Raw genomic sequence first — 17,508 nt, 5'->3', positions numbered from 1 at the left:
ATATCTTTAGATTTGGTGAAAATGGGGTTGATTTACTAAAACTGAAGAGTGCAAAATCTGGTGCAGCTGTGCATGGTAACCATTTAGCTTCCAACTTTAGCTTGTTGAATTAAGCTTTGATAAAAAAAAAATATTGGACGCTGATTGGTTTCTTTGCAGACCTGCACTAGATTTTGCACTTTCCAATTTTAGTAAATCAACTCCAATGTGTTGCCTGAAACAGTACTTCCCAACATGTGCCTTAGGTCTGCAAGCAGCTTTTAACTATGTTTGATATTGCTTGTAGTAGTCTCTAAGCTAGTATTTGGTATTTTACAATTGAACAATTCTTGCAAGGCTCACTTTCCAATATTGAATTCAAGTACGCTTTAAATAAATAATATATACCATAAATTATTAATATTCTTTAAGATGTTTTCAGGTTACAATTATTTATGCTTAATATATCTTGCCATTACTTTTTTGAGCTTGATCATGAGCTCAGAAATACCCGTGACTTAATTGTGAGGCTTCATAGAGAGAAATCAGTGCAGTTATACACACATTAGGAAGAAATAATAAGTATTGCAAATTTTAGGCCACTTACTTCACCCAAACAACCTTCTTTTTCCATGTATTTTCGAACCTGGAGCCATATTCGGCTCTTTGGAAGCAGACTACCTCCTGTGGCTTGCTCAAATTTCTCATAGCTGCCATATTTTTCCAGTGCTTTCTTCATTATATTAACTGCCTGTGCAAGAACACAACATTATCCCAATGCTGAATGCAAAACAGCTATTTTTAAGACTGTACAAATAACAGATGCTTAACACAACAGATTGAGAAAGTGAAGAAAGGAACTGCAAAGAAAAGAAAAGAGGGGGAGCATTGTAAGGACTATAAGACTACAGGGAACTGGTGAGATCAATTGTTCTTCTTAGCAAATTCATACACGATGGGTGGTTCAGAAACCAAGTGATCGTCACTTTGGTTGCAATTGTGCATAATCATTTAACTCTTTTCATACATGCTGCTGTAATGGGCAAATTGAATGATGCTGCTAACAATATCTCAATATGTACAAATACTTGAATTGGGGTTGGTATTGTAGAGTCAGCTACCTATTCTAGTTTTCTGCTGTGCTTTTTTATATCAGCTGCCTTTTAGGAAAACGTATGTGCTTGCATCATACTTCCGTACCCTCGGGTGCTTATGTGCTGGCAGAATGACTGCAACCACAGATTAGAGGGGTATATCCACACAAGCCATTGTCAGTCAGGACATGAGAATCATATGGGAAGAGAGAGTCAAAATAAGTAGGCCGGGGTCTCGCTGAGGGTTAAGCCAATAATTGGATACAAACTCGAGAGGTAGACTTGAAGTGTAGTCAGGTTAAAGCCAAAGGTCAATAAATAACTCCACTTGCCAAGCACCAAAGAATGAACAAAGAACACAAACGTTGATTTACTAAAACTGGAGAGTGCAAAATCTGGTGCAGCTGCGCATGGTAGCCAATCAGCTTCTAACTTCAGCTTGTTCAATGAAGCTTTGATAAAAAAAACCTAGAAGCTGATTGGTTTCTCTGCAGAGCTGTACCAGATTTTGCACGCTCCAGTTTTAGTAAATCAACCCCAGTAAGCCAATCAATGAGAAGTGTATACATAATGTAGGCAAAAACTCACCAGCATATGTATATAGATATGATACCTTGTATTGAAGAGCTCATGAGATGGTACATGGAAGCCATTTTTATCTAGAGCTGCTCTAGATTGTGCACTCTTCTGTTTTAGTAAATCAACTCCCACAAATACTTGTCAAGAGTTATAGCAAAGAGCAGGGCAATTCTCACAGAGCTAGGTTGGTCCAAGAGTAGTTATGAGAGATAAAGAAAAAGGACTGGATGTAAGCAATTAAACATTCCTCTACAATGGGCCATCATACCAAATGGACCAAACCAAAAACATGCATGTGAATGGGTGCGAGAACTTTTAGGAAGCAAAAGGCTGGAGGAGAGAAGCCAAAGATATAAAGCTTTAGGTGTCCATGCAGGATGGAAACTGCCTGACAGATATATGAACTGCATCTGACCACCTGACAGAACTGTATCACAGATGGGCAACTAAGGCTGGCCATAGATACATCATCTTTTTCAGCTGGTTGGCTGAAATAAAAAAAAAAAAATAAGAACAGATACCTTCATCTGCTGAGTCGAGGTGGATGGAGGAATCCTGAGATGTTGTATTCTGACAGCTGGGACTTTATGCTGTCAGAATACACTAATCAGTGGCTGCACCTGCTGATTGAGAATAAAAAGGGGGTGCATTTAGCGCCCACTTGCTTGGGATTATGGCCACCTTCAATATAGCTTCAGGAATAGCCGTAGGTTTAGTGGGATGGTTGCAGGTGGGCTATTATAGGGTTAATTCTACCTTTAGGAGCTGAGGCAGGTATCAGCCAAAAGGGTAATTAGAGGCTTTTAGAAGACAGGTGCAAGGTGTTATAAGGAAGTGCCTGTGCCCTGCTTCCTCCTTTTGCATCCGAAGAGCAAGAAGGAAAGTTCCCCACCCCCCCTCCCTTGTCGCGTGCACACTTTGTGTGGTAGGGTCACCCTAGTATTCTAGGGGGGACGGTATTTTTTGTTAATTGATTATGAAGTTAATGCTTGCTTGAGTTCTAAATAACTGAGCTAGTACAATTTATTTTCACTATGTGATTTTGGTTTGAAGTATTATTATTATTATTATTTATTATTATGATTATTGATCATCTGAATATTTGATTTCATATTTAAAACCAATAAAGCGTGCCGCGGCCATTTTCTTGCCAATACTGCTGTTATGTTTGGTTATTTACTAATTAAAGTGATGTTTGAATGGATGAAAGTGTGGCCTATAATCCCAAAAGAATTTCCAACATTCCCATTCCAGAGAAGTCTATTGTTAGATCAAGTTCTGTTGAGTGGGACTGGCCACATGTGGCTCAAAACATGCCTGGTCCCTGCAGAACCGGCTGAATTTCAATCCATCTATGGCTAGCTTTGAAACCAGTGAGGATCTACTAAATGATCAGCTAGGTGAGCAGGATATAGTCCCATTTTTCAGAATAAAACATCTTTTTCTGTTCATTTACTTCCCTACATTTATGGGTTCATGTATGCGTAGGAGCATGGTTACATGTATTTTCCATGCCTTGTGTATACAGATGTCTATTTATATGTTTTTTGATGCTTCTTGAAGCTACAAAATTTGTACTGGTTACTGGAACAAGAAAAACACAGATTGTCTAGTGTTTTGCTACACATCAATCTCTGCTCTGGGTGTCTGGGAAACATTTGGAATGCTAGCATGCCCTTTTACTACAGTTTTGTAACTCCCTCTGTTGTCACTTTACAGCCATGTTTTTTTCTTCTGCAGACTTGATGGCCTACTTGCAAACATAATGTGCCATCTGTCCTCGCTGTTCAGGCTTGTTTATGGGATACTTCTGTGACATTTCCCATTTACCAAACAAGATGCCATAGAATGATGGTTCTCTAGTGTACCATTTTTCAGGCTTGTTTGGCTTTAGTTAGAACACTCCATGGAATTTTCCTTTCATCTCCCACGTCTCATATTTTTAATTCAGTGTTTGTGCAGAGTATAGTTTACTATCACTCATGTCCCAGCAGCACATAAACAAACTGTTAACAGGTAGCTGAGTGAGCACAGAGATATACAATAGATGGTCAATATATCATGACATGAGTGTAGTGTTCATTCCCGCCAATCCTGCTGCCCTTTGCATAAGGGAGTCCCTGTTCTTTGCCAGCAGTGTTGGAGGCTTCTTGTATACATTTAGCTTCACACCTTCATGGTTCATGCAACAATTTTATCTCTGTACTCCTCTTTAAGTAAGCTGGGTGTGACAGTACTCACCGTCACTAGGAGTGAAAGACAGATACTTAATGGACACTGAGAAAATGGTTTGGATAACTTCAAATGGGAGAGTAATATTTATCAACAATATCTCTCAAGAAATATGAAGATTTAATCCCACTTTACACTATGAGACCTATAGCCTGTTGCCATGAAGTCTGTGACTCCTAAAAAATCAAAGCAATGCTCAGCTGTGTATTCCATGTACTTCAATGTAGGAGACGGACAGACTGTCACTGGCAGGCTCTCCCTATTGTCTGTCTATTGAGGTGTGTTGTGGATTGTGTTAAGTCTGTCTGTTTCATTGTTAAATGTTAATGACCTCACATTGTTTCTGTCCAGATGGCTAGATAATTAGTTCAGGTTAATTCTACTTCTGTATACAATTTCATCTGCATATGATAATGTAATCAGGCAACCCCTGACCTGTGTGTGGTAATCTGATCGGGGGGGGGGTGAATCCATGCCATATATATATTCCATGTGACTGCTCAATAAAAGGGAGATTCCAGTACAAGCTAAGTTGTCAGCTAGCTTTGTATGGGGCAGCTGAGAAGCCGTATACTGACGGAAGTCCACAAGTACAGTGTGGGTTGAGGTTCCGTTACACTGGGTATACACGTTCAGTTTTTTTTTTTTTTTCGTTCAACCCGGAAAAAAAAACTGGCAGATCCCCATATCAACACAACGATGTGTGATGCAGGGATATCTCCCGCTACGCTATGCAAGCACTCATTGAATGCTGGTTTTCCATCAAGACTGTTCAACAGAAGCTGGTCATTAGACGTGCTTCTGTTAAACAGACAGCGGTACATACTGAACGTCCGCTGGTTCCTGGGAAACTGACCAGCTTTCAGTATGTGTGTACTGGACTTAGTGCTGGAGTCCACTCAACTCAATCAAGATAAGCACACACACACACAATTGAGGCAGATACACACCCATACAGGCAGGACAGACACACAGAAGGTCAGACACACATGTAAACGCATAGTATGGACAGATTTGCACATGCAAAATCAGAGTAGACATACACACGCAGTCAGGGCAGGTATATACAGTCATGGAAGGCATACACAAGCACAGCAGACACACTTGAACATCAAAACGCAGTCAGGGCAGGCATGCAAAGTCAGGCAGACACACTCAAACTCTAAAGGCTAGCACTCAAAGCAAGTTTTTTTTTTTCATTCAGCCCACTGAAGAGCTTGTTATGTACCATCTATTTGATGTTAATACAGCGATCTCCCCCCTGTTCTAGTGCTTACAGTAATTGGATTAGAGCACTGATCAGATGCCGATCGGCTGCTGGTTTTGCAGCATGCTCCTTCGACAGAAGCCAGTCATGAGATTGGCTTCTGTCAAACAAGTACCTGTATACATGGTCCGAATGTTGGCCGTTTTCTACTGTACAGGCTGATTTGGCCGATATTCTGCTCGTGTGTAAAGGGATTAACAGTCAGGGCAGTGAGTCCTTGGCTTGTAGTGTACTGTAACAAAATTGGAAATTGAAGCACCACACTAAGAGGTCCAGATAAAACCTTATTCCAGTAAGGCCCCTTTCACACTTGTGCGACTTGTCCTGCGACCTGGGACTGCAAAGTCACATGATAAGTCATACCCCATGATTTCCAATAAATACAGTTCATATCTGTGCGACTTCAAGTTGCAGTGACTTCAAAGTAGCCCCTGCATTACTTTGGTCTGACTTTGACATGACTTAAGGTCCATAGACCTCAAGATTACACAGTCCATTCAAGATCGTAGCAAAATCACGTCCAAAAATTGTGGCAAAATCGTGCGACTTTCAGGTCGCACAAGTGTGAAAGGGGCCTAAAAGTCAGGAGGACAGAAAGTGTTTTTGGGGTCCAAGACCACCCCCTTCATCAGGGCTTGATTGACGACAATGTGAATAGACTAAAAGGGAACTTGGCCTTTAATGTTATTTTTCCAGTGTGATGGTGAGCACAGGCCCTGCCAGCAGCTGGTTTGGCATGTAGCCCCCCTGACTTTTATTGGAATAAAGATATATTTGGACATCTTAGCAGTTGTGTGGTGCTTCAGTTTCCATTTTTGTGACTTTCACATTCACAATCAGGGCAAACACACTTACAGTGCTACATAATCTACATAACACACATTTGCCATTCAAGAAATGGGCGCACTTTGTTGGTCTAGAGCAGGGATCTCCAAACTTCGGCCCTCCAGCTTTTGCGGAACTACATGTCCCATGAGGCATTGTAAAACTCTGACATTCACAGACATGACTAGGCATGATGGGAATTGTAGTTCCTAAACAACTGGAGGGCCATAGTTTGGAGACCCCTGGTCTACAGTAAAGACTGATCCTCCACAGTGATTATGCAGCAATGATCTCTATGGCACCAGAGGATACGTATTAAGTCTGCTCAATATAATCAATGCACCTTCATCTTTAATTAGCAGAACTTTTAAATTCAAATAGTAAAAGCCTTGCATTGACAAGGGAACCATGTGTGGCCTCTAAACATTGCATTTGTTTCAAGTTAACTTATGATTCAAATTATTAAAGATCTTCTGAAAGAAAATGAAGGTGTACTGTTGTCATAGCCTACCACCTGATTGTATAGATAGAGGCATCTGTCTTGCCACTTCTGCACCTGTCAATTTAGTGGTCTACAAAACCATATGGTTTTAAATTTCAAAATGCATCCTCATGCTGCAGAAAAATGCACATTTACCAAAAAAAAAAAAAATGTTTACATTTATGCCATACGCATTCTACAGATTTAACCTCCTGCCAACCATGTAACGCATATATGCACCCTAAAGGAGGATGGACTTTAACACGACATGCCGCACATATGCATCCATAGTGGCCAAGGTTTCCATGCTGATGACGTGCTCACTACACACTCCAAGCACATTGACTGAGCTATCACAGTCAGCTCCCAGTCTCTGAGAGAGAGATGAAGAGACGGCTCCCATTTATGTGACCACTGTGACAGCCAATCGTGGTTATCATATTATTGGACATATAAGTCCATCCCACCCACTGGTGTAAAGACCCAGAGAGGGAGAGAAGGGGTTAAAATACCTACAATAAATATACCAAAATACTACAAAACATGTTTTGGGTGTGGTTCCACTCAGCCCCCGTTCACACTAAGGCGACCTGTGAGGCGACCTGGTCGCCTCACAGGTCGCCGTAGGTCGCCTCCCATAGGGAAGCTGCGGACCCGTTCTAATAGGAGCGACACAAGTCTTTGGGGCGACCAGGAGGCGACCGCCATAGACTTCAATGTTATGAAGTCCGTGGCGGCCGCTCCGAGGTCGCGGCGCGCTGCTCGCACCGCGACCTCAGAGGTCGCCACCCGAAGTCGGATCGCTTGCATGTGAACGGGGGGCTTAAACAATATGTTTAGCTTGTGTGTGTTCATGTATTGATTTATGATTTTATACTGTTTTTTATCTCTTGTCAAATCTCGATTTTTTTTGTTTATATTAAGTTTATGCTGTTTTGTTGAAAATCAGGTGTAAATATATATACCGTATATATATATATATATATATATATATATATATATATATATATATATATATATATTTAAATTAAGTGATTCATACCTGTTTAAGGAATCTGTCTGAGGCATGGCTGTGTCTAGCTAACACATTTGGCAGTGCAGGATTGGCATACTCAAACTGAGGGTTGTAAGTAAACGCTGACTTGAAAAACTTGATCTTTTCCTTATCAACATTTGTAGGCTTTATAGCATTTAAAATGCAAAATTTCTTCCCTGGAAGGTCTTCTTTCGGAAGGGATTTTGTCACCCGGGTGTCCTTTCCTGTAGTTAACACTTGCTTTCTTTTGGCTTTGGGTTTAGACCGATGAGTAAACCCAAGGCTGTTTCCTGACACAGTAATACTTGATGGACATTTATGGGTGACTGCCCTCGTTCTGGAGATAAAAGTTGACATGTTCCTCCTGGCATATAACCAGGCATTGTTTTGTGAAGAAGGACAGACTTTGTGGTACTCTTTGCTGCGTGATGTACTCAACACTCTGCTCCCCTTCCTCCTTTTTTTGTTGTGGCTTAGGAGTAGATCTTTTTGAACCTGCTTCTTTTCTTCTTGACTTTGAAGAAGGACGTTATAGCTGCTGGTTCCAGTTGTGAATGTATCTCGCAAAACAGTCATTGACACAACCTGCGCATCTTTTATCTTTTCTCGGGTTAGCCCCTTTTCAACATTCAGAACTGATTTTCTTGAAAGCTCCTTTTTAGGCCAATGAAGTATCTCTACAATAAACATAGACAGAGTAAATATAATGATTAGGTATATCAAGTGTAATGTTGCATGCATCTAAATTTTAAGAAAGCAGGTAAATTTACATTTAAAACACATGTAGAGAAAATGTTCTTCCTTCCTCAAAGGATGTATAATTACATGAAGCCCCTTTGTAATCCAGACACCCCTGCCAGATCCTTAACCTTCATTGCAACAGCAGCAAACTTAAAATTCATACACACTACTGCGGCTCAGGTCTGAGCCACCGTACTAACAATCTGATGTTAGTACAGAAATCTCCCCTGCTGTGCTACTGTGTTCTGACAAGGGAACACCCCCCCCCCCCCCAGAACACTCTGGTAAGCGCACCAAGACCTTTTCGCTCATGACCCTTCAACAGAAACCGTGTAAGAAAAGTCCAACTGGAACCAATCGGTGTCGGCGTGCATGTGCAGGCACGCTAGCGTGTGCACAATAAGAAATGTACATATGCGCATGCGCAAACCTGTGTGCATGCGCACGCGCATGCACACACTAGTATCAAACGACCTATTTAAGCTGAAGGATGATATGAACACATTGCTGAGTGGTCTTTCAGCTTGTTCCTGTTTACCTGTGCCCTGATCCGTTTTCTGCCTACCTGTGTTTGACCTGGCTTGATCTCGACCCTCCTCTGTATTCCTGCCTGCCTACCTGTGACCTCGGCCTGTGCTTTGACCCTGCTCCTGTCTTGTGCTCTTGTACCTCGCTGCCGAACTGTGTACCAATTTATTTTTGTATCCTGACCCTGCTCTTGTCTCACAATCTTGTACCTGCATTGCCCAGCTGTTGATGACCCCTTGGCTTGTGTTCCGGCTACGCTCCTGCCTACTGACCCAGCGTTAAAAAATTCCAGTTCTGGGTGCCTGTCTGGTGATCCATGGCCATCGTTTTTCTGTCGCCTGCTATACCGGCCCTCGTGCCACTCTGTGTCCCACACTCCTTGTCATCTCTACCAGGGGTATTAGACAGGAGGTTCAAGAGAAGCCCCCTTTTCAGCTCGATCTCCCCCAGGTATGTGACAAGCTGATCGAACAACCGGCTTCTGTTGGACCAGCTGCCGTACACATGGGCCAAATGTTGGCCAGTTTCTATCAAACTGGCCGATGCCGCCCTTCATTCGGTCCATATGTACTAGGCTTAAGTCAAAACTCAAAACACACCCCCAGATTTCTGATTGGGCAATGCAGGGGCAGAAGTACATCAATGAGATTATCTCTTTCATCATGACAGCATGCCTATAGTCAGCACATTGATATGCAGCAGAACCTGACTAGCAGGGTCAGGACAAGGGGTGGGCAGGAGGGGCGGCTGCTCTGGGCACAGCATGTATTGTATGCATGGGGGTGCCGCAAGTTCCTTCTACTATAAGGCTGACAGGAGTAGTGACCATGGCATTACTACATCTGTCAGCCCAGCAAATGGCAAGGAGAGGAGGTGCCGGCTGTGCTCTCTCTCCCCCTCCTCCCTATAAGCTCGCACATAATAAAGGGGGGTGGGGCACAATTTGGCATCTTTGCCCTGGGCACTGCATGATTTTATCCCAGCACTGCTGACTAGCTCCTAGTGTTGTCCCTCACTTTCTAAATCTGAGTACTGTGTAGGCGGTTACAGCAAACTATTTTCAGGTACTTACCCTTGTGTAGCACCCTTCTAGGCAGGTTCCAGAGAGAGAGAGAGAGAAATAGTTTTGAATCCTATCTGCTTTCTAGAAGGATTGAAGGTTAATTTATATTGTTCTCTGCCTACCAGAGAGGAGGATCTGCTAGTGAGGTCTGCTCAATGTGCTCAGGTGCAACTCAGTTTGTCTGAAGAGTATTTTACAATAGGGAGGCATATTGGACAGTGGAAGGAAACCTGACAAATGAGTGCACAGGCGTTTAATACAGCCCTAGTGATTTGACAGAGGAAAATGCCACAGAGCATGGTGGGATACTGTATAAATGCAAGGAGCACATGTGCTTGGGGTCTTTCAGCTGGAGAGCGGAGTCCCGGAGGGAGGGAGGGCCTGGCTGCCTTCTCCTCTGCAGAAGTTGCCATGCGGCCTCAGGTAGTCGACCTGAGGGCCTAAAGAGCTAGAGAGGAACTGAACAAGCAGGTCCTGTAAAGCTGACTGCAAGGGAGACAGTGGAAGGATCTGATTCTGCATGCAGTGAGTACAGATCTGTGTCAAGGGGCCTGACATGAGGGAGGGCATCCCTGCAGCTAGAGGAATCAGTGGACAGGTGTTAGTAAAGGGGATGCTAGAGAGTATCCTGAAGAAAATGTAGTTCACCAAGTCTATTGCTGGAGAAAGAGCAAGGAGACTTAACCCCTTCCATACGTGTGGCAGTATGGTCAAAGCAGTGTGACTGCTTCCACAAGCAACCTGGTGAGGCCAAGTGAGACTTGTCGTTATCAACTGTATATAGTTTCAGTTAGAGTATCACACTTTTCCTTTCTCCCACCCAAGTTCAACAATAAATACAAAAAAACAACACCCCTGGACTGTTTATTGAGTAACGAGCCATTGGGAGTAAGGATGGATGTGTGAACTGTACCCCTCAGAGGAGGCCCAACAAGTCATCACACAGCAAGCCCTCAGTGAAAATACAACTGTATTACCTGGTGTCTCTTTTCTCTGCCTGGAGTTTTTAGCATTTAACTAGAAATTAATTAATACTGTTGCCATGTTTTTAAACTGATTGTTCGTTCTTGAATTGTGTATGTGTGTCACCTGTGCAAGCTAAACATTAGGTAAATAGCCAAAACGTGGTTTGCTGCGCTAAAGTGACGCCCTATATAAATGAAAAGAATTTTATAGTTACAACATATGCCTACAAAATCAAGGCATTCTTCTCCCCACCAGATTTTGCCAGATGTGAAATTGGCGTGGCTGTGTGTGGCTTCACCCACACAGATGTGTAATTCATTCATAGGAATCTGTGAATTAAAAGTCCACAAGTCCTATCTGCTACCATAGTAGAGGACTGTAGTTCTAAATGGACAGTGACATCATCATAGGTATCATTCCTTGATATTTACTCAAGACCCTTAATGTGATACTAAACGCACACTGGTTAAGTGGCATTGTCCCTTCTATTTCTGTGTGTGGATGATGGCACTGTGATCATTTTAATAAAAAAAAAAAAATGTCTACAGTATCTCACAAAAGTGAGTACACCCCTCATATTTTTGTAAATATTTTATTACATCTTTTCATATGACAACACTGAAGAAATTACACTTTGCTACAATGTAGAATAGTGAGTGTACAGCTTGTATAACAGTGTAAATTTGCTGTCCCCTCAAAATAACTCAACACACATCCAATAATGTCTAAACCGCTGACAACAAAAGTAAGTACACCCCTAAATGAAAATGTTCAAATTTGGCCCAAAGTGTCAATATTATGTGTGCCCATCATTATTTTCCAGCACTGCCTTAACCCTCTTAAGCATGGAGTTCACCAGAGCTTCACAGGTTGCCACTGGAGTCCTCTTCCACTCCTCTATGACGACTTCACGGAGCTAGTGGATGTGAGAGGCCCCAACCTTCCATTTGAAGATGCCCCACAGAGGCTCAATTGGGTTTAGGTCTGGAGACATGTTTGGCCAGTCCATCACCTTTACCCTCAGCTTCTTTAGCAAGGCAGTGGCTGTCTTGGAGGTGTGTTTGGGGTCATTATCATGTTGGAATATTGCCCTTCCGACCCAGTCTCAAGCTGTACACTAACTACTTGACATTGTAGCAAAGTGTCATTTCTTCAGTGTTGTCACATAAAAAGATATAATAAAATAATTACAAAAATTTGAGGGGTGTACTCACTTTTGTGAGAAACTGTAAGTACCTTTTTCCTAATTGAAAGAATTATTAAGAATTGATGTCACGTGACCCAGCTCCTACCCAGCCTGTCTGCAGGCAAACATAAGCAGGAGGAGTTTCTAGTCCTCTGCTGCTGGTCACATGCTTAAAAAAAAAAGAAAAAAAAACAATCTTTGGAATACAGAGTCAAAATAAATAATTATTGTCAACAAACTGTTTCAAATTGCCTCACAAATATATTTGAAATCAAATCTGTATTATTTTGTGGAAATAACATGGTGTTGGTGGATTTCCGCCAGTCACAGGCTGTGTCACGCTCCTCCAGCCTGTGTCTTAGAATAAGAGCGAGGTGAAGCCTCTACTAATCTACATGTATTATTCTGCCCCCATTGTGTTTAGCTGGTTAGTGTTAATGGAGGAGGAGGGAGGCAGTGGGCAGTCATTTACCACTGGGTTTATGCCCACATGTGTTACCCTATAGTCACATGGGTTGCTCACTAAAACCTGAGCATGTGCAGAGTTGCCACCACAGCTGCAAAATCCCTAGCTGAATTGGGGACAAGAACAGTAGGTGCAGATAGTGAGCAGTAGCATCAACCGGGTTTTTTTTTTTAGCAGTACATAGAAAACGCATATCATAGTGACTGAGTGAGTATGAACAGCATGCAATAAACCATTTGATAGGTTTTTTTATGATGTGAGTTTAGTCACACTTTAACTGAAGGCCTTTTACCTTGATACAAACTTGAGCTGGAGGAAGTGTCTGCAAGAGCCAGAGCACTGATCATGGTTGCAATGCTTTGCAGCTTCCAATGCAAAGAAACAAAAAATGCAAAGTATAGATTTTTGAAAAATGGGTGCATTTTATATTTTCTCCTTTAAAATAACCACTTCGGCCCCGGAGGATTTGGCTGCTAAAAGACCAGAGCCTATTTTGCAATTCGGCACTGCGTGACTTTAACGGACAATTGCGCGGTCGTGCAACGCTGTACCCAAATGAAATTGACGTCCTTTTTTTCCCCACAAACAGAGATTTCTTTTGGTGGTATTTGATCACCTGTGTGATTTTTACTTTTTGCGCTATAAACAAAAAAAAGAGCGACAATTTTGAAAAAATAACAATATTTTTCACATTTTTTTATATGAAATTCCCCAAAAAAAATGTAAAAATCACAATTTTTTAACATTTTAGGCCAATTTGTTTTCCGCTACATATTTTTGGTGAAAAAAATCGCAATAAGCATATTTTGATTGGTTTGCGCAAAAGTTATTGCGTTTACTAACTACGGGAAAGATTTATGTCATTTTTATTGTTTTTTTTTAACTAGTAATGGCGGCGATCTGCGATTTTTTTTGCTGGACTGCAACTTTGCAGCGGACAGATCGGACCCTTGACTGCCATTTTTGACACTTTTGGGAGTACCAGTGACATTACTACAGTAATCAGTGCTATACATATGCACTGTTACTGTAAAAATGACACTGGCAGGGAAGGGGTTAACTTTATTAGAGAGCAAGGGGTTAAGTGTGTCCCTAGGGCATGCTTCTAACTGTAAAGGGGTGTGGCTTTTTAAGTAACCACAGAGACATACGATCCTACATAGCAGGATCGTATGATCTCTGCTGTTATATCAGGGAGAATGACAGGCGGCTGTGTTTACATTAGCCGCCTGCCTTTCTCCCTCTCCAGCGGGAGATCGCGAGTGACCGGCGGACATCTGAAACGCCGGTCACTCGCACGGGGATGCCCGTGAACGAGCGGGGGCGGAAGCGTGCCTCCGGTGGCGCGCGCTCGCCCCCTATTGGCTCGCGGGCGAGTGATGTACCCATACGTCACTTTGCCTGCACGGGGCTGACCGCCACAGTATATGTACTTGCGGCGGTTGGCAAGTGGTTAATGAACAAAACCACAATGTTTGGGGATGGACCACACATGGGCTAGGGAACAGACCCGTATTCTATTTTGGCTTTATTCTAGGTGAACTCCACTTTTCATGATATATGTATTTTTCCTTTTAAGCCACAAAGTATATGGTGTTTATGTTTTTATTTGCTTATTTATATGTGCTAGGTAATATTTCCTCCATGTGCCATCTCATGAACTCTTCAATACAAGGTATCATATCTATATACATATGGAAAAGTAAAATTGAGAATGTGCCAGAATTTTGTATGGGTAGTACATGCTGAGCATTTCCCTACATTATGTACAGACTTCTCATTGATTTTGACTTACTAGGGTTGATTTACTAAAACTGGAGCGTGCAAAATCTGGTACAGATCTGCAGAGAAACCAATCAGCTGCCAGTTTTTTTTGTCAAAGCTTAAAATGGCTTTCCACCCAAATTTTAAACTTTTCATCATACATAACCTTATCACATGCTAAAAACTAATTGGATATATATTTTTTTTTTTTCGGTTCGTTTACCTTATTTTTAGTGATAAATAACTGCACTTGCTCCATATGCGGCCGCAGCCGCCAATGTCATTTCCTGCTTTGCATTAACTCCTGGGAGATGAGTGTCATCAATCCCATGAGTCAATGCGCCTGCACTGGTGTCCCTCGTCACTTCCGGTGCAGGCACGTCATTCTCTGCCGATGGATGGAGAACAGCTTCTGGGCATGCGCAATGACGCGGAACCAGCTGTGGAATGATGCGCCTGCCCCGGAAGTGACGAGGGTATAGCATTCTGGGACTCGCTTACAACCGCGAAATCCAGGAAGAGGGACACTGCGGCTTCAGATGCCCACACCGCAGATGGCCGCGCTGTACAAGACTTTCACAAGGTAAGTAATTCATGCTGCATTTACACTAAACGGGGGACAGTTTACACAATATCGTTATTTAAATGCTCTAGCCCTGACTATTCTAGGGGTATTTTTTGCTAATAAAAAAAAATTTTGGCCTGAACTCCGCTTTAATTGAACTAGCTGAAGTTAGAAGCTGAATTGCTTCTGATTTAGCACTCTCCAGTTTTAGTAAATCAACCCCACTATGAAATGTGTCAAGTAAAGATTAGTTGACTTGCCATTGAGCTCTGTAGACATTTCTCATTGTTTTTGACTTGCTATGCATCATTAATATCCAGGAAGTGTCCACTGACAACATCAGCAATTAGTTTGAAAAATTACACAAAAACCTGGTACATAGGACTTTTCTATTACAGCTAATGTATCTACTCCTAATTAGTGTGAGCCACAAACTGTTGGTTCCCATTTGGCATTTACTTTTGTTTTCTCGAGGGCAGATAAAAATAAAACTTAAATAAGTAAGTCAAAAGCCAAAAGTCAGAAACATCTGAAATCTTTTATTGTATAACTGAGAATGATCCATTGTGTAACTGAACAATAAAGGCTAGAGGGAACGTTTAGGTGAATGACTGTGGCATCCTGGGTAGTTAAGCAATGCTTTGCTAATAAAACATTGCTGAGAAGGATTCATTTGGTTTATTCAAACAATGCTTTGCTTAGAAAACAATGCTGGAACTGTATTCCACCTATAGACGCTATTACAATTCAGTTCTCAGAAATGTAGTTCTCAGGGTCAGTTAGTGACCCTCCCAGATAGTGTCTGTTAGTGCCTAATTGTCCGCCACCCAATCATAGTTTCACTATAAGTTACTGATCACCTCCATTACAGTATAGCGTCTATAGCTGCAAAAATTCCATTATATATATCATAGTTTGTAGACCTTTAACCTTCGCACAAACCAATTATTATACATGTATTGTGATTTTTATTTTTTATTTTTTTTACCAAAAACATGTAGCAGATTACCTTTTGGACCCAATTTATAAAGAAGTTTTATTAATTTTTTTGATTAGATATGTTTTTATAACAGAAATTAGAAAATGTCAAAAGTTTTGGCCTTTTTTCTTTTTTTAGAATGTAGCACTAATCCCTTGGGAGCTGCTGGTTATGGATTCCCCTGGGTTACCCATAGCAACAACTTGACAATATAGCAAGTTCAAAAAGCAGTCTAGGGGTTTTGTTTTTGTTTTTTTTGTAGTTTTATTTAAAAACTTAGATAGGAGTGGGATACTCCAACTGAATAAACTATGCAAAATTGCTGGGACTTTCAGTTTAGCTGAATGCGGCAAGGCCGCTGCGTCACCTTGCCACTAAAGTGAAGAAGAATTTGTTGAACTGTACTGCACTGTGAATAACTCTTCAGGGTCCTACTTGGCACCCCCTTTGTCCCTACTCTTCAGGGCTCTACACGGCACCACCTTTTCTGTAACACGCTGTGTGAGCTGGCTCCTTGATCCTCTGACTTCACTGGAGTGGTCCCCCTTCCTGGGCAGACCCTTTGGCAAGTACTCACGGGCACTGTTTTTCCCGAGAGACTCTGCCAGCAGCTCCACCTTCAGCTCCACTGGATCCTCTGCAGCTCAGCCGACTGCCTAAGACCACTTTCCTCATACACAGCAGGAGGAGAGACAGCCATCTGCCTCCTCCTGGGACTCTGCTTCCTGCCAAAGATGCCCTGTCACATGTCCCCCCAGCTTTTATGGGCAATCCCAGGATGCATTGCAAGAATGCCCTCCCACTGGGGCTCCCACAAAAGCCAATGTGTTACTGGCTGGGTTTCCTCCACTGTCCAACAAGCTCCCTCTTGGATACAGTGGGGACACTCCCTCAGACCCAGTGAATCACATCTGGAAACATGACATGCAACCTAATAGATCAGGCTCCCCTGATAAGCAGAAGGAGCAATAGATGCTTTTGTCTAGCACCTATCTACCTAGGAGGGTGCAACAAGAATAATAATAATAATAAAAAAAAAAAAAAATCAATGGTGAGCAAATACCACTAAAAGAAAGCTCTATTTGTCTGGACAAAAATGATAAAAATTTGAGTTGCATGCACTGTTGCATGGTCGCTCAATTGACAAAGTAGTACAGTGCTGAATATCAAAAAATGGCCTGGTCATGAAGGTGGTAAAACCTTCTGAAATTCAAGTGTTTTAAAAGACATGGTTGGGGGGGTTACTTAAACTGGAGAGGGCAAAATCTAGTGCAGCTCTGTATAGGAACCAATCAGCTTCCAGTTTTTTTTGTCAAAGCTTAATCGAACAAGCTGAAGTCAGAAGCTAATTGGCTGCCATGCACATCTGCACCAGATTTTGCACTCTTCCATTCTAATAAATCAATCCCCATTCTCCACCAGAGAAGTTTTGGTTAAGTTCACATTCAGGTGTGAACTACAATAAATATATCCACTAAAACATACGTCCCAATTTTCTAAGACGGAATTGAGGGACACATATGAGCAAAAACATGTAGGCACAGGACACACCCCCTGCCACGCCCCCTTAAAGGAGAATTATACAAAAAAAGATTGGTTAAACCAATAAGTGCTTTCTTTAGTGCTATTATTTTTCTATATTGGCTTTTCAAATTTACTATTGCAGCAGCTTAGAAACTGGATGAAAGGTTTAGGCCTGTAAAATTATTTTTGATAGATATGTAGTATCCTCTAGTGTCTGCTAATAGCATTGTAGT

The 17,508-nt window shown here is 41.9% G+C and overlaps 1 protein-coding gene across 1 annotated transcript in view; it reads right to left on the bottom strand.

Moving 5' to 3' along the window:
- MATCAP2 (microtubule associated tyrosine carboxypeptidase 2) overlaps positions 1-17,508 on the bottom strand; it is a 52,527-nt gene that overhangs the window by 31,575 nt on the left and 3,444 nt on the right. The window contains exons 2-3 of the mRNA XM_082259509.1: positions 7,500-8,170; positions 587-730 (exon numbers count right to left, since the gene is read on the bottom strand). Of these exons, the coding sequence (XP_082115635.1) occupies positions 587-730; positions 7,500-8,170 (815 nt within the window). The remainder of the gene's footprint in view (positions 1-586; positions 731-7,499; positions 8,171-17,508) is intronic.

This window comes from Pelophylax lessonae (assembly GCF_965119305.1).
Source record: "Pelophylax lessonae genome assembly, chromosome: 5".
Taxonomy (NCBI): domain Eukaryota; kingdom Metazoa; phylum Chordata; class Amphibia; order Anura; family Ranidae; genus Pelophylax; species Pelophylax lessonae.
Note: the sequence above shows the minus strand (reverse complement) of the source record. Positions and strands in the feature narration are given on the sequence as shown.